Raw genomic sequence first — 26,650 nt, forward strand, 5'->3', positions numbered from 1 at the left:
AACACAGTTCATGTTCCAGTAGCTCCCACTTTGTAAGTCCCATTCTGAAAACTGTAACAAATTGGTATGTTGTGAGGGCCTATCATCCCCATGAATGAGTCCTTATTGCCCCTGCTGGGCAAATCCCAATCTTACCACCCTCCTATAGCATTATGGACTCCCCTTTCCCCCAGTCTGTTTGAGAGCCTCAGGGTCAAGAGGACAGATCACTCCTCCATGCCAAAGCTCTTCCCAAAGTATCCCTCACTGACCAGTCACTAGTTCACTGACCCTAAAAACTCCACACACAAAAAAGTGACCAGGAATGCTGCCTTGAATAAGGCTGCCTTCTATTTGCTTCTGCATAGTTGGTTGAGAATGTGCCACAAATCCGTAAGCGTCTGAACAGTAATGGGGATCCTCAAAAGGACCTTTCTTAAGACTACCCAACTAAAAACTTTTGGACAACGACCCTGCTGCAAGGATCCATGTAACCTCACAGCCTGCTGGCAAACATAAGACAAGAAAGGCAACTAGTGGACAAATATGACGCTGGCCCATGGGTTGTCACCAACACCATGTACTGCAATATTTGGGCCTCTGGAATTGGCCATATCATAGACAGGGCCAGCGTCCTATGAAATTGCTCAAAATTGTTAAATCTGTGCTCTTAAACCCTAAATGTTTGCAGCACTGCTGATATTTGTACCACCTCGCGAGTAGGGATGTAAAAGGTTAACCGGTAAGCATTAGGCTTACAGTTAACCAGACCTTAACCGTTTATCGCGGTGGCTGGCCAGTGATGCCAGGCCGGAGCCATGTCGGGCCGGTGAGCCAGAAGGACCCCAGGCCGCGGCGGGCCGGACAGAGCAGCCCCGGCGGGCCCTTGGGACCACAGGCCAGCAGCCTTGGCGGGACCCCAGCCCCAGCCGGGCCAGCAGGACTCCAGCCCTGGCCGTCCTGCCTGAACGAGCTCGGTTAACTGATATAATTTTAATTGTTTAACCAGTTAACCTTTTTAACTGATATTTACATCCCGACTCGAAAGCCCTTATATGCCAAGGTTCCAGACTAGCTGCCCTGCGGTACTGTCCCCCACTCCTAATCACAAGTGCTCCCACGCTGTGGGGCATGAAAGTACAACCAACACCCACTGACTACTATGCAGTATGGAGAAGTCCAAGTAACCTCCCCCTCCATCCCCCCCATTCCTACAAGGGTCAACCACTCACTATGGCATGGTGTAGGAAGCAGTCAACCCTGCCCTGTCCCTACAAGAAGCCATTTCTTTTTCCTCTTCTGGCTCAGGCTGTTGCTGCTTGTGGGGGGTTATCCCTCCCTCCACACCCATTCCCACATATGAATGGGAGGGAGAGACTTCAGCTAGGTCCCTTAGAGGGTCATTAACTCACCCTCCGACAAGGGGCAAACAGCCACATGGCTTTGCGTTGCTGCTGCTGCCCCTTCTGACTCATCCTCACAGGGTCCCATTGGTCACGGAGGCTCCTGGAGACCTCCAGTGCCACATGGTGGGGCCCAGCAGTCCTATGTAAGTAGGAGGCAGAGAAGTTTGCTGCAGTTACAGTAGCTGCTGCTGGGTGATTGATGAGAGCCTGGTGTCCCCTCCTTATTGCCCAAGGGTGTTTCCTCCTTTCTCCCCTGCCTCTGCACCCCCTCCACCACACTGCTGGGAGCATGCTATCCCTGCACTCTTTCCCATGTGGTTTGGGGCATCTTTGCTTCCAAGCCATGTCAACTGAAGGCCTCATCTGATGCTGCAGCCTACTTACTTTTGCTGCTGTGAGCCTCATCCGTGTAAAAAAGCATCTTTGAGGCTACATGGGCTATAAATACCCCACCCCCCACCTCTTCCAGTCAGCAGGAAGAGCAATACCTCCCATACTCACACGTGATCCAACTGCTTCCTGCTCGTCCCTGTAAGCTTTCTCCCCACTTATCCCTCTGCCCCGTTATAGGGGAGCCCTTAAAAAAGAGACAGTAACCTCCTTTCTTCTAACCAGCTGGCCAAGGACTCCATCCCTTTGAGCTTGTGTTAAGCATGTTATGTACAGTTGATTAATGGATCATACAAGACAGACAACAGATGGTAGGGGTTGTCTGATCATAGTTCTAACACACTTTAAGGATGGAGGCTCTAGTTAGAGGTTCAGATTTTTAAAACTGACAGTGGATGGGATTTTGGCTCCTAAATCAGGTATCACAACACAGAGGTGAAACCCTTAAACATCTTCAAAAGTTGGGGCCAAAAGCAACTAGAGTAAAAAACTAAATTGTGATCAAGAGCCTAATACAAAATGTTAAGTGCAATAAACTATTAAAAAGGTATTAATCACTGTATTTGCTGTTTAACATTCACATAATTTTTAAACTAATAACATTGTTCTTTGATGTTCAGATTTGATCTGTACTTATTCTTTCAGAGTATGGAAAACACTTTAGACATCATGATAAAAGAGGAGGCTGTCTACCAAGAAAAAACAAATGAGAAGCAAGCTCATATTTTGCAGCTGAACAAAGAAATAGGTCAACAGAAGCCAAAGTTAGAAAGAGTCATGACACAGGTTGGTTTCATAAATAAGTGACAACTCTTATTTTATTGTTTTGAGTTATAGTTGGGGTATAGTAAAAATGCAGCATAAACTTAAATTTTAAGTCTGTTACTAACGTTTGGCCATTTAAATTGGTGTTTAAATTGTTTTCATAATGTAACTTTGTTAAATTGCATTTACCTGTTACTTTATGCCAAAAGTGTTCCAGACTGTCCAAAGAAGTTCGATCTTTAAAGAAAAGTAAAACTAAAACACAGGAGGAAGAAGACATTGACCTCCGTGAGCTGAAAGACTACAGCAGAACCATTGACAAATTGTTGGTTGATGTATTAGAAGCAAACCCTGATTTAACTCTACCCTTTCAAACATACTTTCAACAGGTAGCATCTCTAGTTGACTTGAACTGTTATTGAAAATGCTGACACAGTTAGATAGTAAAGAACAATTAATGGATTTATTTCAGTGATTCAAAGGCATTGTGCCTCAATTTCATAAAATACAATATGGCCATTGTAAAACACAGGGATCATGCTGTTAGCATTGAAAATAAGGGAATATACTGAAAGTAGCTTATCACACATGGTATCATAGAAAATCAGTAGTGTATGTGTCATATCTCCCACTTGCAAAGACCAATAGTAGATCTCTTTTCTCTTCTAGTCCTGTTTAGAACTTCCTACAGCTGCTTCCATAGGTAGTTATTACAGTTCTAGATCTTCTTCACAAAGCTCAGTGGCCTCTGTCAGGTGAGTGTTAAAGTTAATACTGTACATGGTTATTCCTTGTACTCCCATGCCCTGATTTCTCATTTTGTCCCTTCTTGTTCATGTGTGTTGGCTAGTAAAAGCTTCACTATAGATTCTCCTCAAGTCTTCTGTTAGGTGGGTTTGCTAGAAGAATCTATGTCACTTTAGATGTGTGGACAAGTCTTGTGCCTCTGTCTAGCCTAGTCCATTTCACTTCAAATCAGGACAATAATTTCAGACTTTCTTGGTAGCAGTGCTCTGAAATTACTTATTCATTTTTCCCATTCCTACTTTACTCTTTCACTGGAGCACAGTTAACTTTTAGATGATTTTCAAATTGATTGAGGACCCAGCTCTTCTCTTTACAGCTGCAATTTTTGCACTTGCAGTCTTCTGGACTATTAGTCTTAAACTCAGTTCCCTTTCCCATTACATATAAAGATTTTTTTATTTTAAAAAAGCTTGTTCTGGTGGCTGATTAACAACCCAAAGTACCTTCTCTTTTGTTACAAAGGACATGTACTCTACCTTCAGTGTTACAAATATTGTGGCTTGAATGAAGTCTTCAGCTGTGACCAGACACATTTCTTGTAGGTGTCTTCAGACAGTAGTACAAGAGCCTAGATGAGGATTTCTAGAGTATCCGGGGAAAACATTAAACATCTTGCCCACATGATTTGAAGCTAGTTCCTTCCTTGCTCAGTTTCTCCCTCCCCCCGATCACTGTTACTGGAGAGCAGAATCCAAACTTTTAAGATCATCAATGCATATGCTACTAACACACTAAGATGAGGTGCATTGGTCTTACAAAGTGCTCAGGTGATCACTTGTACTATCAACTACACTTTTTTCCCTTATTAATCAAGAGGGTTTTGTCTACATTCTAACTTTACGATAACTTTGTTTTGCCTTTTAGATCAACTAGGAGCACCCTGGGTTCAACTTCTGGCCAAGCATCCTCACTTAAAATTATAGATCTGAGTTTATCGTTCAGTTCGCCGGCAGCAACAGGAAGTGCTGGTTCACGGCCTTCCAGTGCAGGTAGCAGCTCTAGTAGTCTTCATAGCAGAAGGAGCCTGAAATAATATTTCAAACTCCACTACAGCTGACTCACATCACACTAGTACTTCTGAATTGGTAAAATTGATTTAATGCATATTTCCTTATTTAGAACTATCTTGTTTATTAGAAATTTACTAGACTGAATGAAGTCCATATTTTAATTTAGTGGCTGGGCAAATGTATGTTGTACACAATGCATTAAATGATCAATTTGGCAGAGACTGTTTAACAAATAAAACTTTAAATTAAATTGTGTCTGTGTTCATTCCTGCTGTTATGACTAAATGACTTTTGGGAAATCCTCAAAATGTCAGTGATTCAAATTCTTAATTGGCACAAGGTCAGTATATATTTCTAAAAAGAAAAGGAGTACTTGTGGCACCTTAGAGACTAACAAATTTATTTGAGCATAAGCTTTCATGAGCTACAGCTCACTTCAGTGGAATACAGAATAACACAGCTGCTACTCTGAAACCTATATATTTCTAGGGACACATAGCTAGTCTTCCTACTTTCCCCTCTAACACATCACTGATTACATTGAGTGTGAACACCCTCTGCAATGTTGATTTATGATCATCTCATGGTCAAAGAAAAGTCTTCAAGTAGGCATTATATCTTAATGTTAGATAATGACAAGCAGACTACATTTCTTCTTCTTGCAAAATTTGGAAGGAAGGGGGGGAAGAATGAGTTTGTAAATAAAGCCAACTTTCAAAGCTTCCATTTCCACTATTTCATTAAATATAATCTGTCACACAAATAACTGGGTTATATTTGAAGCTGTTAACTCTGGAATAAGTTTACCATTTTTCTTCCCCCAACTGACACTCTAATCATGACAAACAAGGTGGGTGAGGTAATATCTTTTACTGGATCAGTTTCTGTTGGTGAGAGACACAAGCTTTTGAGCTTACACAGGGTGACCAGAAGTAGAGTTCTGTGGAAGCTCAAAAGCTTGTGTCTCTCACCAACAGAAGTTGGTCCAATAAAAGATATTACCTCACCCACCTCGTCTAATGGCCTGGGAACAACATGGCTACACACTGCATACTATAATCATAAGACTATTAGCATGTTGCAGCCCACAGCTAAGAATATCAATTCTTTATAGCAAAGTGCCTAACTTTAGCTTCTCATGTTTTCCCAAAATGATTGGCACATTCTGTTCACCACCTTTTATCTATAGAACCATTTCCAAGGTTTCAGAGCTTTTTAAATTATGTCCAACTACAGCAAGATTTATACCTGATAACATTTTAAAGCAGTGTTGGAGGTGAGCTTTTAAAAACAGAATGGCCAGGAAAAAAGCCTGAAATTAAGCATGTGCCTTCAGCCTTTTAACAATGAATTCTTTTGTGCTCATGTCCTTGAGCTTGATTACCTTTACAGACTCCTAGCTACCACATTTTGTGCAGGTAGATGGGTAAGACTTTTCACTGACAAAGCTGGAGCAGGCAGGTGTGGTAGGACTTCCAAAACTGAGATAGAGTAGCTATTTATTTTAAGAGCACCATTTCTCCCTCAGTCACTCCTTTTCCACTCTGCCATGCCTATTAAATGCTGTAGCATTAGAATTAGAGTTGCTATGGGAGGAAAGGTACCGAACTTCTTTATTGTTATAACTGAAGTGAGTATGCCTAATGACATTTCTATAGCAGAGTATAGCCCAAGATTACATATTGTTGATCAGGTTTGCCTAGCCCAGTGATTCTCAGCTCTGGTCCACTGCTTGTTCAGGGAAAATCCCTGGAACACCTGGCCAGTTTACCTGCTGCGTCTGCAGGTTTGGCCGATCACAACTCCCACTGGCCACGGTTCATCGCTTCAGGCCAACGGGGGCTGTGGGAAGGGCAGCCAGTACATCCCTTGGCCCATGCCGCTTTCTGCAGCCCCCACTGGCCTGGAGCAGTGAACCACAGCCAGTGGAGGCTGTGATTGGCCAAACCTGTGGATGTGGCAGGTAAACAAACCAGCCCAGCTCTCCAGGGGCTTTCCCTGAACAAGCAGAAGACCAGAGTTGAGAACCACTGGCCTAGCCTGTGACATTCCATTTTGGAAAAAACTATCCCACTTACAGAAAAGCAACCAAAAAAAATACTAGTACTTCCCAACTAAATATTGCTTCTGTGGACCTGCCTACTCATCTCAAGAATTTCCACAGACAGGAGGTGAGAGCAGAATGGCAAGGGCCAATTCCCAGCTTGACTGGATTATGGGCAGAGGCTGCTGAGCTGAAAGATAATAACCTTCCCTATTCACCCTCTTCTACATTTCTAATATCAGCAAAACAAGTTTGACAGGATAATCATTTACACTTTCATGCACTGAACCAGACTATCTGCAGCATATTTTTTGAATGCAAAGATTTACAAATGAGTTTCAATATTCATGGTAAGAGTAACTTATGTTCCCATCAAGATAGCACCATAACTACCACATTCTTTATAAATTCCATTTAACATCCCAGTCAAGTTATATTCAGTAAGTATCCATAGAGGGCAAGCCCAGCCTTCAGGGTGGAGATTCTCATTTTTAATATAAACCAGTATTACTTATGTAACAAGACAGCTCCGCTTTTTCCTATATAATCTTTGCTGCCCACTTCTATAACAAGTCATGTTTTTAAGTGCCATGTACACCTCTGGCTCCATATAAATAATGCTGGGGGAGGTAACAGTAATTAAGGTGTCGGTAGCAGAGCTCTGACTGATTTACTTTAAGAAAGCTATACTGTAGATATAAATTCATCATTTTTAGGTGTAAACCATTTTTTGAAGTTTTATTAAGTAAGTTTCCTATTGTTTGTTTGTGTAAGAGCTACATCTACACTACAAGAATCCCCATCTCCTAAAGAGTATTTTTTGAATATAAGGTTTTAAGACATTTCAGGGAACAGTTTTAATAGCCAGACAACATTTGTACGCTTGGTTTCCAAGAACAGTTTGAAACAGATTCTCAAGTTTTTATATTGCAGATCACATCTGAGTAGAAAGACTGTCCTGTGTGCCACCTCTTTTTCTATTCATAATCATCCACCCTCTTTCCCACACAGGACCACACTATACCCATATGGTAACTACAGCAAATATTTTAAAATATATGTAGTTGACTTGTTCCTGGACACAACGAGAACTAGAATCATGTGATCAAATGTTCTGCCAACTACAGATTGAGAATTTGTGATGTTAGTTGGATGTTATACCTCATCCACCACAAGGCAGTAGTAGCCCAACACCACCATTTTCCTGAAACTATTCTCAAAAAACACCTTTGAAGACAATTTTAGGATACAAGCACCAGAGTAAGGCATGCACCTCTGCCTCACTTTCCTCATCTGTAAATTGGATATAATCCCTTGCATCCCAGGGCGACTTCATTCATTCATGGCTGTAAGGCACCATGAGACCTATGGATGGGATGTACTATCGTGTACACAAAACCAAAGAGACCAGAAATTCAACAAAGTCAGACAAAAAGTGGCATTAAACAAAACGAGCAAATTTTAATAAAATGTAATGATTAAATCATTAAACAAAAGTTATATACATTGCTGGCACATTGCATCATTCAGTCAAATAATCCCTTTCAACAGCTAAAAATTAGGTTTAATGATACTATTGTGTTACCATTTTTGTACCTTAGAAAAGATACTGGTGTGTTTAAAGTGCAAACTTGATGCCAGTAAGCTATATTTTAAGGGTAGCAAAAAATAAAGTTTTCATCCAATGACAATTATAAACAACGTTAATTATATAGGAGTATCCTAATTTTTTTTTTTTTTTAAATCTCAGATCCTATGCTCTTAAAAGTTGTCTGATATATAACATGATACTCTTGCATATGCTTGTCTTTCAAAAGGATCTCCTGTAACTTGACTAATACCAACCTTTAAACAAACACTTTGCAAGACACAAAAACAGACTCTGTTCTGACCATTTTTCATACAGATTTTAGGGGCACAAGCTCAATAGCAATTAAAGATTAAAGAAAATCCTTTAACTGTATCCAGCATAATCACATTATTTTCTTAGGTACTTCATTGGTTTTTCTGCTTACTTCCTTTTTGTCTCTCAAATTCAGCAATTTGATTGAATATGTTGAGTAAATTCTGGGGCAGGCTCTTTTTAACACCACTTTCTGATTGCCCTTTACCATTGAGTGTAGTTTCCTCATCTAGCTCCTTTGCTTTAGTAGTTTCCCCAGGACTACTTTCCCTATTTTTATAGTCTCTCCTTTCATTTGTACTCTGCGTTAACGCACGTCTGCTACCATCATCATTTCCACTGTACTCATATAACCAACTGCTGCTGTACTGTTTATTCTTTTCTACTGATTTGCCTGAGAAATCTGACCCTGCTGGAGAAGTGGAATACATGCTCTGACTTGAACCACACTTTCTAAACTGTTCTTTTCTCCCCTCTACTTCCTTTTCTAACTTTCTAGAATCATGTGTCTTGGTTTTATCATCTGACTTCCAGTGATATGAACCTGAGGAACCCCTCCTATTAGAGAAGGATCTGTCTGCTTTACCCTGTTTTTCATTTTTGCTGCTGGTTGACTGAGTCTTGGAGCTACAATAAGAATCCCTTGAATCTTCAGACCTACCTCCAAAAGTGTCTTCATCATCAGCAGAAGTCCTTGATAGAGAACACTGTCTGTCTCTCTCTCTCACCTCTGTCTTTTGATACACTAATCTGTCCTGCCGCTCCAGTAGTTTTTCCATTTCATATTTTTGGTTAAGGAAGGAAGCAGAGGTATCAGCTGGGGGCGAGTACCATTCATCTTTCCTACTCTGATCTCGCTGATGTGAAGAAACCCTAGATGAATGTTTTTTGGAGCTGCGAGAGGACACTGACCGATTTCTACTCCTTTTCTTGTGCCTTTTGTGATCAGAAGAGGAGGAGGAAGAGGATGAAACTGATACATCAGATGAGGAATCACTTGAGGAGGAGGAGGAGGAAGAGGAAGAAGTTGATCTTCTCCTTTTCTTCTTCAGCCTAAAAATGTAATTAACCTATGAGGCATCACCAGAATCATCTATAGACTCTGCAAGTTTCTGGCAAAGCTCTGTCCTTTTCAAGGTCCCTGGAACACAGCCTTTAACTCAGAACAGCTCCAAGACCAAAATATTTAATAAAAGCCTCATTGGGACATGGAGAGAATCTTTTAGCCACACAGTACTTTAAAAAAATATTTATTTTCTTATGTACATTTCAGCCACTTGAAGTGCAGCGGATCAGCTGGGAAGGACACAGGATTGTAGAGAGTCCTGTGTGGATCATACTCTTGAAGTAGCTTATTTAGCAAGCTTCAGATATGCTATTGCAATAAAAAAAACTTTGAACTTTAAATATTATTTTAGGTTGTTTCAAACAACCAATGTGACTCAAAAGAGGGCGATCTTTAGATGAGTTTAGGTGAGATCCTGGACTGCGGTCAGATCTGAGTAATATTCACAAACCACTAGTGACAAGAAGGTATGCTGGGCCCAATCTGGCAAGCCTTGCACGTGTAGAATTGCCATGATTTCAAGTGACATTCCTGCGTAGGGAGGACTTTAACAAACAGGCTCTTGTGGTATTACAAGAAGGGTTCTTCTGGTTGGGTATCCCATCATACTTCCTAAATACCCATTTAGGCAGATAAGTATTATTTCCATATATTCCCCCTGCAAAAATCCAGGTGTAGTAGTAAAGAACACCTCATAGGAAAGTTTGGGGGAAACAACTTGTTAGTTCTACCTAACTAAAATTTTCTTTTTTAACTAATGAAATCTGTATGAAAATGGATTCTTCAAGGGCTTATCTGTTCATTCGCTCTTTTAGGCATAATCCTGCTTTAATAACCTCACTATTTGTTGCTGTGGAAGCAATTACAATGTCACAAACAGATGGGATTACAACTTTATATGGGGACTTTATATTATATTCTGAGCAGCGGGAGCTAGTGAACTACTGAAATCAGAGGTTATTTTATGCCGTTAACCCAGCTAACAGGGTGGGAAAGAAAACAGCATATAGAAGATTATCCATGAGGTATCAGTGGCTGTTTAGTGGCTTTATTTAAAAAAACAAACACATTGCTTTATTCACTATTGCCTGACCTCTGTTACCTGTTAAGAAAATGGGGTCTAAGTATGAATCACTAACGTAAAAAGGAAGCTTAGCAATAACAGGAACAGAAATATCACACATTTCAGTGACTGGATGCTAACTGCTGTTTACTTACTTATGTTTTATATTAGTGATGCTAATGCTTGGTTCTAATCAGCACTAGATTCTTTAATTAAGATGTAGTATATTGAATATAATAGGGTTACCTTTTTTCTTCTTTTAAGAGCTTACGCAGTTTTTGTGCACTTGTTTCTATTTTCTTTTCCTTCTGTCTCTCTTCTTTTGCAGCTTGCTTCTCCCTCATTTCCAAAGATTTCTTTTTTGAACCCAGACATCAAAAAATCATATTAAAAGTAACAGTATGGTAACCCAATATTTCCCCAAATCCCACCCCCCACGACCACCACAAGAAGATATATATACACACACACACCAACGAATACAATACCAAGATTCCCAGATGAAGACGTTACGTTAATCAAATAAAAGTTGATTGTGCAGAAGTTTGGCATTAATCGTTGTGATGATCAGTATGGTATTAAGGACCATATTGCAGTAAATATCACATTAAAAAAAAGACATGACCAGCCATTGCATTGGTACCCATGACCCAGGCCAAAAGAGGCAGGAAAAATACAGCAAAGTTAGTTACGTGAATAAAGATTGAAACAGGGAGATACGTATTGGGGAAGTTGGTATTATAGTTTGTATATAAAACGTGATGACAAATCCAATTTTAAAATGTTGTTGGAAGTGGCCATGTTCGGATACAAACCATTTTGTAATTGTACCACAGCCCAGTTTGATGCATGTTTACATAAGAAATCATATTCCAGTGGGTTGTTGTTGATGAGCAGCACCAGATGTCAGACACAGCAGCAACGGTCCAGTTCAGAAGAAAATGCATTGAAAAAAAAACATATCATCAGTATTACAGGAAAAGAGTATTTCATGTTTGAACTGTAAATTGTATCATTCTAGTAGGGCAGCTAAAAACAGAGAGACATGTAAACCAAGGTTTACGTAGAGGTAACGGAGCCTTCAGTTACTAAACAATCAATCATTAAAGGCATGCTAGCTAACCCCATTAGCTGGACAGGCTCCTGCACCCCACAGCTCTCTAAGGGCTTGTCTACATTGTGCAACAATATGCACTATGGCGGGGAGGCAATTTCTAAAAACACTAATGTGCTAACTGGTCCATGTAGACCCTGCTGGTGTGCACTAAAAGCTCCCTGATGTGCTTTAACGTGGTACTGTTGGAAATGGTTTGAAACAGCTGAATTCATATCCAGGGTGAGCAGCAAGTCTCTGGATACCAATTCTCAAGGCTTGGCAATGGTCATATAAGAGATACTGCCTTAGGATATAAGGGAAACCCTTAATTTATCATGGGCAAACTTACACAAACTGCTGAACAACAGCAAGCCTTATGTTCCTCAGCTGCATCAATGACCATCACCATCAGTATAACTTGGAATGAGGGTAAAACCATTTCTTTGACTTGTTTCATCACTTTTATTTGTGACTTAGGTTGTAAGACGCCTTGTTACAGCAACAATACTTTTTCTCAGGATAATGCCAGATATGTTGGCAGTGCTCACATACTGCAAGTGGAGATTTCTGCAGTATAATTTAGCTTTAATAAAGGTTACCATAAATCTCCTCTTCCCCATCCTTCAACAAAACCTTTTCATATTATGGCTTCCCTGACCTGCTAAAGCAGTGTCAATCAAGCCCTGCATAAAGAAACCAGCCTGCACACTTCCACCCCAGTCTATTTACTTCCTTCAGCACAGAAGCATTGAGTACAGCAACCCAGTGCCCCAGTTCTCTAACTTTAATTCACTCTTTTTGATCCTATCTGGAAAACAAAGTAAGTAAAGGAGACCAATGAAAAAGCCACAGAAAGAGAAGGCCACAGACAAAGGAGCTTGACATGGAGACCCATAGGGGCTCACTAAGGAAACATGTTGTGGGCGGTGGAGAAAAGAAAAAAAAGGGACCCTGGAACTTGCTTCCCCCATCATTTCCTCCAAAGCTTGCACCCTCGTTAATTGTTATTTTTTTCTCCGTTTTAAATAACTAGCTTGTTAATTTGCACCTCACAAGTTTGGCAAAATTCTGGATTATCAGCTGACCATAACAGTGACACGGTGTCCCCAGCTCTCTCCAGGCCTTTAATTAAGATTCTTTTTGTGCCACATGAAGATACACAAAGTCTTCCTTCTGAGCTAGCCCTGATCAGTCTTACCCTGCTCCTCTTTGAATATTCCCAATTACAACCCTCTGGCATATGTCTAAAACTGACCTGTCTGTTTGGGGATTTCACCCTACACAAAGTCTTAATTCCGTATCAGCAGTCCCACTTGTGTGAACAGATTGTTCTCTCCTCCCCTTCATCAGAAACAGTTACTGAGTTCTGGTCTTTCCCTGCATCCGACTGCTGTGCTGTTGCTTCCCCTGCCCATCTGAAATGATCAAGCCATCCACAGGCACCTTGCTTTTTGTAGATACAGCCATAATACTTACTGTGACAGATGTGTTGTAAAGAGGGGAAAGAGGAGAATAAGACACAGTAACCAGTAAATAATTTCCCCCTTCCCAATGTTTTTAATAGGAGTTTTGATTGTAGCAGATAAAGTTAAGAGAAAATAAAGAATCACCTGCATATGTTTACGGAGTTTCAGTAAGGCATCCTCCGCTTCTTTAAAAGTCTCATCCAAAATTAAAGCTTTCTTATAATAATTCTGAGCATTTAATAGGTTATCTTCCTCTTCCAACCTAACATTCATATGACAAATGTTTACAACATAAACAGAATTTGTTTTTGATCATAATGCTTACTGTCTTTAATTCTCAGACAGATACGTATTAAAAAGCTCACTAAAATGCAGATGTTTACATCCCTGACATCTCATTACTTTCTGAACATCAGTAGTACTGTACTTTCAAACTTTGATTCCAGTTTTTGATGAATAAAATGTTCTGTTACTTCTGAATGAGTCTCCAGTTGTTTACTCAGATTGATAAACCTTTTTTTCCTGAATATTAATTCTGGAATTCTTACTGTTTTTCTGAGTAGAGTACTTATATGCAATTAATTCAGAAGTTTAATAAAACAAAACACAAGTCATGGTATAAAAAAAATTTGTAAAAATTTTAAATGTTGTAAAACTGCCTTGCTAAATATTCATCCCAAAATTTCATTGAACGTTATGCAGGTTTAATATTCCATCAGCTAAACTGTATTAAGAAAAAAACAGCGAGGAGGAGAGATTTAAACTGATGTGTGGTAGGGTGGGGCGACATGGGAGAATATAAACAGATTATACACCCTGAACTGCTTTTACAGCAGACTTCTTATTGTTGGCACACACGCAGGAAAGAGATAAAACACTCCCTTTTTTATATACTTAGCTAGCCCAATATAAAAAAAGAATGAAAAAACTGAATTGCTCATAACTGCATAAAGAATAGAATTCAACACTTACTGGCCTCCTCTTTCCACAAGTGTCTGACAGAGATATTTCCTTGCATTTCTATGGGTTGGACAGTTTTTTAACGCAACTTCAAAATCATCTATGGCTTTGTTTAAGCTTCCTTTTGTTGCATAACTATAAAAATGGAAAAGTGATACAGGAATTGTAAATAAACATCACAATTGATCTTTAAATAGATTATTGGAATCCATCTTTAACAACAGAGGGGAAAAATAAAGAAAAGACTTACAGTGCCCCACGAGCTACCAAGGCTTCAACATTTTGTGCATCTATTTCCAAGGCCTTGTTGTATTCATTCATAGCCTCCACATGGCGACCAACCTTAAAATAATCAACCCCTATCTTCACACTAAACAAATAGTAAAAAAAAAAAGAAGCATCACACAGAGTCATCAAGCTAAACAAATATACTTAAAATCAGTTTGAGAAGCCATGCAACTTGTAGTACATCATCCTGCCATAAGAGTAACACAATTGAAGCATTTTAGCAAGATACAGTTTCAAGAATTGCTCTTTAGATTAATGCCATATTTACATCACACCGAAGTGTAAATTCTTTTATCTGAAAGTTTAGAAAGCACACATACATGCTACACTGTATTCTCCATTTACAAATGGTAGGGTTACAGTACTTTAGGGTTTTTCTAAGACTTGTCATATTACCCCCTAATGGGGGGAGAGTTTTAGGCCATGTCTATGCTTACAAGCTTAAAGCAGCACAGCTGTACTGATACAGCTGTGCTGGTGTAAGATCGTGTAGCCGCGTAATATGGATGGGCGAGAGCTCTCCCATCGACACAATAAAACCAGTTCAACAAGCAGTGGCAGCTCTCCCGCTGACATGGTGCTGCGCACACAAGCACTTATGCAAGCAAAATTTATGTCATCCAGGGGTGTTTTTTTCACACCACTGAGCGACAAAAGTTTTGCCGACATAAGTGCTAGTGTAGACATGGCTTTATAATGTACAGGGACAGATTCAACACTATAGTAAGGGGGCACAATGACACGGAAGTCAATTTTGCCCCCATGTAAGATGCTTTAAGATTTATATTTCAGATCTTACAAACTGAAGCTTCTCTCACACATTTGTCTAAAGATAAATTATCTTCCAATGAGTTAACAGTTGGGACTCCGAATTTCATATCAGATTTATCATGAGACTTCACTACAGCAATCAAGATTAATGATTTAATATAGCAATATATGGCCACAGATTATAGAAAATGGTTGTACTTAATCTCCAATGAATAAGACCTTATTGAATTGAGGGATGATTGTCAAATAATTGCAGCTGAGTTGCAGACAACACGTGGAAAATTGCAGAAAAGTAATAATGGACCTTTATTATATGCAGTAATTTGGAAAAGCTTAGAGCGGGGGCCCTGGGGGCAGCCGGCCAAGGCTCCCACTGTTGAAATTGCAGTGGAGGCCTAATATTGCGGGATTCACAATATGGCAAATTAAGTAGGGTTTAACTAATGAAATAAATGATGTACTATATTAAAATTAAAGAGTTTCCAAGACTGGCATTATCTCTACCACCACCAATTCCATCTCATTCCCCTTCCAGCTGTATCATTTTTATGTCTGGGACTACTTCCCAACCAAATATTGCTTCTGTGGACCTGCCTACTCATCTCAAGAATTTCCATGGACAGGAGATGAGACCAGAATGGCAAGGGGCAATTGCCAGCTTGACTGGGTTATGGGCAGAGGCTGCTGAGCTGAAAGATGATAAACCTTCCCCTATTCACCCTCTTCTCCATGCTGGACTGAGGGAGATTGGTAAACCACTTTGTCTATTCCCTTTCCAGCTCTGTGCTTTTCCTGGTAGAACTGGGAAGGAACCTTGTTTCCCACCCTGAAAGAATTTTGAGATTTCAAAAAAAGTTTTCCCATCCTGAATAGCGACAAAAAGTCAAAGTCTTGATAGTTTCTGCACACTTTCAATCCATAAAAAAATTCAGTTTGGGTCTACCAAAACGTTTTGTTTAGATTTTGACCTTTTTACATTTAAAAGCATAAATTAACTACAATTTCAAAACAAAAAGTCATTTCAAAGCAAAAAATGAAGTTGCTTCAGCAATGTTGAAACAAGAGGTTTTGACAATTTTGAACATTTCTAATTAAAAAGAAAAAGAAAAATCAGGATATTCGTCAAAACCAACTCTTTCCTGTGAACGCTTTCTCTGAAACAGCATTTTCCAGTGAAAAAGCCATCTCGTTGGAAAATTCCTGACGAGCTCCATCTCCTGGGTGCCTGCTGGGCTATGGAAGAGCAGAGTGCACTCTGCAGCTTCATCCCAGGCACAGCCGAAAAGAAACGGCAGCTGCCCAAAGCAGCCTCTTCAAATGCTCTCAGTCAGTGCATTCAGTGTTGATACACAGTGACTGATGCCAGCTCAGGCCACAAGGGAATTGCTCACAAGTCCAGGTTTGGGCTCAGGTGTCAAGACAAGGGAACTCAAGGTCATCTGATTGCTATTTATAAAAGGCTGAGCCGGGTACTAAGGCTAGGGTCCTTTGGGAAAGCTGAGGAGACAAGACAGAGCAGTGCTCAGGTCTAATTTCAGGAGCCAGCACAAGTTATAAGTGACCTTAACCTTTGGGAACTAAACTAAAGGCTTTTCCTTAAAATTTGATTTTTTTTTTTTTACTTTACAAACAGAGAGCATTCCCCCACTCCCATAACCTATCAACTGACCACAGCCACTCAGTAAGTTGCTCCCTGGTGATATTCAGGAAGTTATTCATTGTGAACACTGGTACAAAGAAATATGATGAACTATGATCATAGATTCTAAAGTAGATGCCACCTAAATTGCTTGATAAGAAAATTAAATACTCTGTACCATTTCAAGGCCCAAGATGCAGATTGCTTTTTCCTCAATGCAAAGGCAAAGTCTTCTTCATTGAAGTTTTTGCTGTTTAAAAACAAAAAAACAATCAAGGGAATAAAATTATTAACTGCCCAAGTTTCCTTCTGAGTCTACATTATCAAAAATTTATACCAAGGTTTAAATAAAATTTCAGCATGGCTGAAACAATATATTACTCTCCCCTCAATCAGAATAGCATTTCCGATTTCCAAAGTCATAGCCTCCCTAAATGTATTTGTCTATTGCAGTCAAGTATACTGTCCCATGCCAGTTGCATTAATATAGATTAAACTTTGAGCTACACATCAAATGGGAAATAATCTACATGTTAATTTTCTGTATTTGAGAAGGAAAATTTTCTGAATCTGTACTGCTCAGAAGATCAGGTCCATTAGTAAAGCAAGCTATTACTAAGAAGTGTTGGGGATAAATATTATTAGGATGTAAAGTAACCTGTGATTTTAATCTAATGTTCCCACCAATATACAATGAACAGTTTACCCAGTTAAACAGTATCAAGCAGATTACTAGTGGATGACATAGCTTAGAATTCTGTCACTTTTTAAAAAAAAGTGACAGAATTTTAAGAGTAATTTTGTTGTTCTGGAGTGTCTTATATTTAATTGCTGAGCTCACGCAAGAGAGGATCGACCCAAGGTTGAAGTAACAGTTGTCACAGAAATTTTTACATAGAAACTACAAATAAAGAGACATTTCAGGCAGTGGCATTTTCTCTGGAAAGCAATGGAGACGGTGCAATGTCACTGTACCTTTGCAGGCCTCTCATTAACGATGGTGGGCTGGATTCACTTAGTCCCAGTTTTCCTAATAAAAGTTCAACTACTGCTGGATTAGCAAATCCCAAGGAATGATGTAAGACTTTTTCATATGTCTCCGAAGTACTGGCTACTTCAACACTTCTCCTTAAAGAAAATATGTACACACACAAATATGACCACTCATTTCTTTAGTAATGTTGACATATGTAAAGAGTCAACATACATTGATACTTTTACCCACACTGGTTCACAAGCAAATTACATAGCTTCCCTTCCCTGAAGTGGAAATACAACACAACTCCTTGGCCTTTGCTGCTGTTCCTCCTCATCCACTAGCTGCAGAATTCTGTGGTCAGTTTTCTTGCCCTTCCTCCTCCTGTTTTATCCCACCCTTTGCCCTCCTGACTAATGAGAAGCAGTACTTGAAAACCTCATTTTGGCTCTCTTCTCTTGCAGTACCAGTAGCTCCTTCTGGGCCTTGAGGCAAGCCCTACAAGCACTCCTGTACTTCTTGCTGAAGACAGATTTTAAGAGTTTCATATCTCAGCCCTTTAAGTCATTAGTTTATTAATGGTCCTGTATTCTCCCACGTAATGATCATTTCCTGCAATATATATTTTAAGTCTCTCTCTCTCTCGGCTAAGATTACTTCATTCTTCATCTTTTTGTGAAAAATTCTGAAACGAACTACATCCATATATGAACAGTGATGCTTTTATTTAGGAAAACAAGTCAATAGTATAAAATTGAAGAATATATGTCGATCAGCAGAGTACAAGAGAATGCAAGGTCTTACCTATAATGTAAAGGCAAGTCTTCAGAACTAATTACCCCTAGTTTAGTACTAGACAGACTGGGTGGAAGAGCAGAGCTGTGCAGTGATATCGTGAGCTTTTCATGGTAACGATCAATGTCCTTGATTGCAGCTATAAAAAAACAACAAAAAACCCCACTAAACAACATCTTAAAGTTGAGAACAAAGCCAACAAAACTGGAAAGAAACAGCTTCCAGAACAGTTTTAATATGCATTCACCTTGTATAAGGTCTCCAGTTTGATAATATGATAAAGGATCACCATGGCTGCTATGAGAAGGCACATCTCTCAACGGACAAAGAGCCTGCAATGGAAGAGACCAAAAATGTGACCAAGAACTCTGATCTTAATAAAGCAAATGATAATAAAATGTGTTGCATTAGAAGACAACTTCCCTCAGCCCAGAAGTATCAGCTTGCACAATGAAGATTTGTCCCATGAGCAAATATTAAATTATGTTTCAAAAAAATCTAGATTTTAATTACAATGGCAGTTATCCTGCTGAAGAGAACTCATTTGTGATACTGTGATATTGAAGACTAATGTGAGTAATCCAGTTTCCACCCAGCTTTAACCCTTAAACAAATGTTGAAAAATGAACTTCCGATCTGTAATCAAAAAAGTCCATTTTGTGAATATTAAACTAGATGGAAACTAGTCTTAGGTTACGTCTACACCACGGACCTCACAGGGCCGCGGCTGTATTGCTGCAGCTGCACCGCTGTAAAATCGCCTAGGTAGCCGCTCTATGCCGACAGGAGAGCATCTCCTGCCGACATAGCGCTGTCCACATTGTCGCTTTTGTCAGTAAAACTTATGTCGGTCCAGGGGGTGTTTTTTTCACACCCCTGACCGACAAAAGTTTTGCCAATGAAAGTGCTAGTGTAGACAAAGCCTAAATCTGTCCAAAATTGAGCATTAAAGCAGAGTGATATTAGTATGATTCAATTCAGATTGAGGTCAATGCATCAAAATATACACTAACTTTTCAACCTACAGCTAAAATATTTGAGTGGTAAAGAAAGAAAATATCTTGCTAAGAAAGCAAGGCAGCTTCCACCTTAATCAAAGCCAGAATTCATTAAGGCTTTGAACTATTAACCATCCCAGAACTCAGGTTTACCCCTCGTAATTCAGGTCCCTAGCACAAGATGGAGCCAACACATTAGAAAGCCAGGACTGCCCTGCATCAGTTTACTTGTTACTGATCATATTCAAGTCTTACAGTGATTTCTAACTGTGAGATCTCTCTGATGACACCACTGCCCAGACAGATTAACACCATGAAAAAGCCAAATTCACGAATAGAACTAATTCTTCCGATCACAACATCGCCACGCTCAATGTCTCGGAAAAACAGCTCCCTCCTGTCCTCACTTGGCACCTCCATGAACTGCTCCAGGGGTGGCATAACAGCATAACAATCTGCAATTAATGGGGAGAAAAAGTTATGAAATAACTGCTCTGCCTTCTGAAATCTAATTACAGTTCACTATAGTATCAGAAAATCAATGTGATTTTTAATAAAGCACTTTATATTCCTTTATTCGGCATTATGTATAGCCAACACTTCCCAACATACACAACATTGCAATAGGAACTCTTGTTCCTTCTTGTCCCGAGGAAACTAAGAGCACTCTTTCCTTTCTCACCCCTGCCCTGGCCAACAAGGTCCTCCATGTCCATGTCCATGTCCGAGTCCCCGGAGATCTCATTCCCTCCTCCCCATATCTGTACTTTAATTTTCTGCTCAAAAAGGATTGGGTAACATTTGTTTTTCAGAGTCTGTCAATATCATTTCTTTAGTCAGCCAGAAACAGTAATTTTTGATCAACACAAGGTCAACACTTGCTTCATATATCCACCACAAACTCCGCGGCACCCAGCATCTGCCAGCCGCCAGTTCACATCTATTGCATTTTGAGTTACTGGCAGAGGGAAGCAATATCCTGGATGCAACCTGACTTCTCTCTTGTCTAACAGCTTCAGCTAGCTCTGTAATTGTCTACAGATCAAAGAACTGGTTTGCTATTGCATCTATTTGCAGCTATTAACAACTTTCAGCATAGTAATACCCCTATCTAAGCTCTGCCCATTCTCCCAACAGAGTTTAATACGTTGACACCTTAACTCAGAGACAGAAAGAAATGGTGGGGTGATTGGGGGCACACAGGGACTGGCACGGGTGGATCTACAAAATCCCTGAAATTGAAGGGGATGGAAAGGTGGCACACAGAGAGCTTGTAGGAGGAAAGCAGGGGAAACACAGGAAGCCAAGAAGGCCTGCTGTAAGCAATGATCTTGTTCTACAGAAGTTATGAAGTGTGCATTTTCACATCACAATTTTGCTCCCAGCAAAAAATCTCCTAGGAGCTTTCCTCTCTCTACCCAATTTATCTTCAGCCAGCTAGGGGGGCCCACTTTCAAAGGACCTATTGTTTCTGCAGAGCCTGTTTGCTGAGACAAACTTCACCCATTCTGTTCCAATGGAGAATTCATACCATCACAACTCTTCCAGCCTCAGTTTCCACAGCTACATTCTCAGTTATTTGGGACAGCCACATAAGATTCTACCCCCAGATACCTTTTCAGATGGTCCTTAAACCTGAAAACCCATTTCCACTTAAAAAGTTGGATTGAACACAGCATTTGGCCTACTCGAACAACAAAGTGCATAACCCTCTAGTTAATACAGTGGAGTGACAGCAACTTTAGTACTAGACTTCACATAACAATGAGTACTTTTTACTGACTGTTTAATTTGAATATTTTTCCAAAATGCTAAACACAGATATCCATTAAGTAACCATGGGTGGCGTGGTGGCCCCACCTGTTCTTTGCCTCTTCCCCTCTCTGCTCTGCCCTTTCCCCAAGGAGGAAAGCATGAGTGGCGGGGGCCTCGGAGTGGAGGGATGTGGCAGGGGCCTTGTGGGGGAGGGAGGAGAGGAGGGACACAGCAAGGGTGCCAGGCCTGGGGCAGAGTGGGGGTGGAGCTGTGGGCGGAAGAGGTGGGACAGGGAGCTAGCCTCCCACAGGGGAAGCTTCACCTGATGCCCATGTAAGTAACCAAAACGCCCACATATTTTGCTTCTTTCACAATGTGTCACCACATTTTTCCAACAATTGTTTTTAAAACAGCAGGCAACTTTCAACCTTAACAGAGTTGCTGTTCTAGTTTGCCGAGGGGAAAAAAGGCAACTTGGAACATCCCCAGCAAGTCTGTACAACAGAATGGTAGAATTCCCATTTCTTTTGTCATGAAGGATCAATGTTAGTAATAACTCCTCCCTGCATTTACTTGGTGAGCATCAGAGGAGTTTAGAATGTTTTACATATAAGTACACCCTAACAAACCTGTGTAGCAGGTAATCTAGTAATCTGTGTAGCAGATAGTAATCTAGTTGTATAAATAGGGATACTGAGGCACAGAAAGACCAAAGTCAAAGTATGGGATAGAACCCATGTCTTCAAAATCCCAGACTCATAATACAACACCGTAATAGCTGCATTCCCCTCAGATGCTTAGCAATGTGAGCTTACTTTTACACTTTGTTCCTGAAGATAATGCTGGAATATTGATGGACCCTTTGGACAGTAAATATTTAACAGGAATTCTCTGAAAGAAGGCTCTTCATACAAAATGTTGTATGAACGTATTTCTTGCAATAATTTATCAATTAACACTTAATGCTTGAATTTTAGTGTTAAGAAGATTAAATATTCTCAATTCCTGAGCTAACACTTTGGGTTTGTTCACACAAGAAAATTTATCCAGAATAGGGTTGGGTATAAATTTAAAGCAGATTAAAGCAGTTATTTCTGAATAACTCGTTGTGTATTCCAGAATAAGGGCACACTATTCCGAATTAGTTTAATCTGCTTCCAGAATAAGAGCATCCACACATGAAGTTAATCAGGAATAACTTCCTGTTTAATCAAGCCCTTAAGAAGCGTGCTGTGACCTTCTGAACAGCAGTCACGTTCCTCCCAAAAGACTGTTACATTTCAGCAAAGCAAGTTTGTGTCCACCTAGGTGTGTAATTAAAATTGGGGTCTTCCAGGAATACAGGTGCAGCAGTCCCTCGCTAGAGCGTGTGTTGCTATAGTGCGGATTCGCATATAGCACGGTCGCGGCGATGGATCCCAAATTTAAATAGGGATCCATGGTAATGTGGCCCCTGCTATAACACGGTCCCCGCATTAACGCGGTACCGCGCATGGATCCTGAACCCCGGGTTCTAGAGAGGGTCCAGTGTATTACATAAATCAGTCTTGTAAAATTATGCTCATCCATTTACTTAATACAAATAATTCTCTCACCAGCTCAGTAAAGAGTACGGAAGTGTGAGAAATAATTTTACAAGGCTGACATGATTTAGTCTGATCTATGACTAATGACATCAGCGCTTTCGATAATGGCATAGAATACACTTAAAAAGTTTGTGGATGATACCAAACTGGGGGGGGCTGCACGTGCTTTGGAGGATAAGATTAAAATTCAAAATGATCTGCACAAACTGGAGAAGTGGTCTGAAGTAAATAGGATGAAATTCAATAAGGACAAATTCAAAGTACTCCACTTTGGAAGGAACAATCAGTTGCACACATACAAAATGGGAAATGACTGCCTAGGAAGGAAAACTGTGGAAAGGGATCTGGGGTTAAGAGTGGATCACAAGCTAAATAAAAAAAAAGCACAACCATAATTCTGGGATGTATTAGCAGGAGTGTTGTAACCAAGACACAAGAAGTAATTCTTCCCCTCTACTCTGTGCTGATTATGCCTCAGCTGGAGTATTGTGTCCAGTTCTGGCACCACATTTTAGGAAAGATGTGGACAAATTGGAAAATGGCAGGGAAGAGCAACAAAAATGATTAAAGGATTTTTAAGAACAGGTTAGACAAACACTTGTCAGGAATGATCTAGATAATACTAGTGCTGTCATGAGTGCAGGGGACTGGACTAGATGACCTCTCGAGGTCCCTTACACAAGTCATATTTGAGGTGGTCAGAACCCCAGTCCAAGACTGATTTAGGTCTCAGTTCTGCAAATATGCACCTGGGTAACTTTATGCATGCAAGTAGTTCCACTAATTTATGGGACTACTCATATGCATAAGTGTGTGAGGAATCCATGGCCTTTTTTTTTGTACATCTGTTTTTTTTAAAAGTGGAAGCTGTTTTGAGAACTGGAAGATCAAGGATGCCTTCTGCTTCCATGACTCCATTTTCACATCAGTACTACAGTGTTCAGAGTGTCACCCGAGGTGTTTACATTTTCATATTAGATAAACTGAAAACATACTTATTTAAGCCAAAAATGCAAACATGTTACCTTTCCCCACCATATTCCACAGTATAGGCCTTAATCATGGTTGACTAAAATGAGAATTATTTTTAAAATCTGACAGATGTATTCACAGTGTGAAGATTATTTAAATGATTTATCTACTCCATGCATTTCTAAACTTCAAAAAACTTGAAATAAAATAACACTCTTTTTATAAATACCATTTATTTTTAAAATGTATTGCATACACAAGACCTTTACTGAATTCCTCACAGCTAATTTGTCTCTTAGAGAATCCCTTTTCACCTGTGATTACAGGATTTACCTTCATTCTCTTCATTTGATTCTGAATCTGTTGATGCACTTGGTTTCCATGAAAGAGCAAAAAGTAAATCAGCTTTCTTTGCAATGAAGTGTTGTATCTCAATGTTATCAATTCTTTTCTCTTTCCTAAGAAAAATAAAGAAAAATCTAGTACTCCCCGTTTTGTTCACATAGCATGCTACGTCTGCTACATAAAAATAAATAAATAAATCACTGTCCAGGGCTTTACATAAGCATTTAATTAAATGTGCCCCAATTTATACTATTGATGACATGTTTAGTACAAAATGCTTTGCCCAAGTTTTTCTATATCTAATGCAGAGCACAGTGGTAGAGACAACATTTGTGTACAGCACCAAGAACATGAATGGTGCTGAATAGCAAAGCTTCCAGAACAATGGCGTTTGGATTTTCTCTGTCAAACTAAGCCTAGCAGATTTCACAGTATGCTGCCAGGTGCCTTTGCATCAGCTTTTGAATTGAGCGTACAGATACTACTAGGAAGTAGGACACAAAAAGCTCCTCCTGCCATTTCCCTTTCAGCCACAAGAAAGAAATCCATCCTCAATACCCTGAAGCCTTTCAACTCCAGCGATGAAAAACACTATACAGGAAGAGGGTATTAGTGCAATGCGGCCCTGTTCCTGGAGTCAAGTGAAAAATGTCAGCTTTCATTTAAAAAGAATGAGATTCTAGCCCTCACGGTTCCAGAAGAAAGCTTGGAAACAGGACGCAGGAACCAAAAGGCAAAGACCCAAACATTCACTTTTTAACCACCTCTGATTTTTAAGCCAATCATCGGTGGGTTTTTTTGTTGTTGTTTTTATGGGGGGGGAGAAGAGAGAAAACGGGGGGGGGGGGGCCGGGGGCTGACTCATTTGTAAATGCCTGTGGCTATCACTACCACTACCAGGGAGCTGCTCAGGGGCGAGGGAGCTGGTGTCAGCGCCCAGGCTGGGGGAGACTCTGCCCGAGGCTTAGAGGGACGAAGTCCAGGGCAGCGGATCCCCGGTTGTGGGGGGAGGGGAGTGCGGGTCCCTCTGACCCCGGGGGTCACCGACCGAGCAAACCGTCGGGGGGGCCGTGGAGCCGCATTAAAGCCGATATAGGGGCGGGGGGGGGCGCTCCTCAGAGCCGGCTGGGGCGTATCAGCAGCTCCCTCCCCACCCCCGGCCCGGCTCCTTACCTGGCGGGCGGCTGATGCTGGGCTTCCCGGGGCGGCTCGAGGCTGGGCCCGGCCGGGGGCAGGAGGCCCCGGAAGTCGGGGTTATCGTGCTGCTCGGTGCGGAGCAGGGAGAGCAGCGTGGGGCCATGGAAACTCAGCGCCTGGCGGAGCAGGTCCCGCTCCATCCCCACCGCGGCGACTCCCCCCTCCCACCGCGCAGCCCCCGGAAGCTTCAGAGGAGCAACCTGGAAGTAGAACCCGCCCTCGTCTTCCCCCCCCCCCAGGAAGGGGAAAGGGGCGGGGTTACGGGGAGAGCAAAAAAACCGGCCCCGCTCTCGCGCATGCGTACGAGGGGGCGGGGCGAGTGACGGGACGGAATAAGAAAAGCTCCGTCCCTGTCCCTCCCCTCGCTCAGCCCGGCGCGCGCGCGCGCGCGGGGGCGCTGGCAAGGCGGGGTACGGGCTCCCTCAGCCCGCCCGTCTCCGGTAGCTGGGGCGGGGTTAAGGACGCAAGTCTCGTGCGGGCCGGCCCCGGCGGGGGTATCGCCAGCCTCTCGTGACACGAGCTGCAGCGTCGCACCAGCGCGGGGGGGGCTCCCAGCTGTTCTCCGCCGCGCCCGGGCGCTGCAGGGCTGGCGTTGCCGGGAAAGCAAAGGGGGCAAGAGCTGAGCCCGTTGTGAGGCTTCAGCCCCCCTGCCTGCGCTGCCGCTCGCCGGCCGCGCTGGAAGCGGGAGTCTGGCCGGAGATTACATTTCCCGCTCCAGCAGCCCTGCTCGGTGGGCGCCCGGAGTCGCTGGGATTAGTGCAGTGGAAGCCCCATGACTTTATTCTGTGTTTTACACCCTGATTAGCTAGATACATGACTTATTGTTGCTTGTAGTGAGATTCGTGGGACCCGATGAGGGGCCGTGTGCATATAAGTAGGGCCCTACGCTCCATTTTGGTTAATTTCACGGTTTTAGGACTTTTAGAATAGTAAATTTCACGATTTTAGTCAAGGGCGGATTAACCATGAAACATACAGTGCACTGGCCGGGGGGGCCCCCCAGCAACCCTTTTTTGTGTCAGGACCCTCAGTTTGAGAAATGCTTGTCTCCCCCCCAAGAAATCTATATAGTATAGGGTAAAAGTACCTTAAAAAACCAGCTTTCACGGTCCATGACACGGTTTTTGCAGCCATGAATTTGGTAGGGCCCTACACATGAAACAAAGTTGGTCACAGTCTCAGACCCAGAGCAGGCAGAAATTCACACACACATGCTTATCTTTAATTACATGCATATGGGCAGTTTCAGGACCTAAATATATGAGATAACAGGTTTGTCCAAGTTCCAACAGATGAGAAGCAGAAGGCAACAGTTAACTATTAGCATAATAAATAGCTGTTATAGCACATCAGTGGTCTAACAGATCTTATCT

The 26,650-nt window shown here is 41.3% G+C and overlaps 2 protein-coding genes across 4 annotated transcripts in view; one reads left to right on the forward strand and one right to left on the reverse strand.

The window, feature by feature from the left end:
* CCDC39 (coiled-coil domain containing 39) overlaps window positions 1–4,607 on the forward strand; it is a 29,277-nt gene extending 24,670 nt beyond the window's left edge. The window contains exons 17-20 of the mRNA XM_037909076.2: window positions 2,421–2,561; window positions 2,750–2,929; window positions 3,210–3,295; window positions 4,212–4,607. Coding sequence (XP_037765004.1) covers window positions 2,421–2,561; window positions 2,750–2,929; window positions 3,210–3,295; window positions 4,212–4,380 — 576 coding nt within the window. The 3' untranslated portion in view covers window positions 4,381–4,607. The remainder of the gene's footprint in view (window positions 1–2,420; window positions 2,562–2,749; window positions 2,930–3,209; window positions 3,296–4,211) is intronic.
* A 3,230-nt stretch (window positions 4,608–7,837) lies between these two features.
* On the reverse strand, window positions 7,838–26,426 carry TTC14 (tetratricopeptide repeat domain 14). Of its 3 annotated transcripts, none has more exons than XM_037908609.1 (12): window positions 26,365–26,426; window positions 24,069–24,193; window positions 19,678–19,877; window positions 18,672–18,756; window positions 18,434–18,563; window positions 17,629–17,781; window positions 16,832–16,903; window positions 14,206–14,325; window positions 13,968–14,090; window positions 13,140–13,257; window positions 10,680–10,789; window positions 7,838–9,357 (listed from the first exon to the last, which is right to left on the reverse strand). In XM_037908609.1, exons 1-12 carry the CDS (start codon window positions 26,409–26,411, stop codon window positions 8,397–8,399), a joined length of 2,244 nt encoding a protein of 747 aa, XP_037764537.1. In that variant the 5' UTR covers window positions 26,412–26,426; the 3' UTR covers window positions 7,838–8,396. The 3 variants fall into 3 exon arrangements, 2 of the variants coding, with proteins under 2 accessions (XP_037764537.1, XP_037764539.1); XM_037908611.2 differs by lacking the exon at window positions 26,365–26,426 and adding an exon at window positions 25,254–25,504; XR_006283768.1 differs by lacking the exons at window positions 7,838–9,357; window positions 26,365–26,426 and adding an exon at window positions 25,254–25,663 and having other exon boundaries at window positions 10,740–10,789; window positions 11,249–13,257.
* Window positions 26,427–26,650: the final 224 nt, after the last annotated feature.

Source organism: Chelonia mydas, chromosome 9, assembly GCF_015237465.2.
Source record: "Chelonia mydas isolate rCheMyd1 chromosome 9, rCheMyd1.pri.v2, whole genome shotgun sequence".
Lineage (NCBI taxonomy): Eukaryota > Metazoa > Chordata > Testudines > Cheloniidae > Chelonia > Chelonia mydas.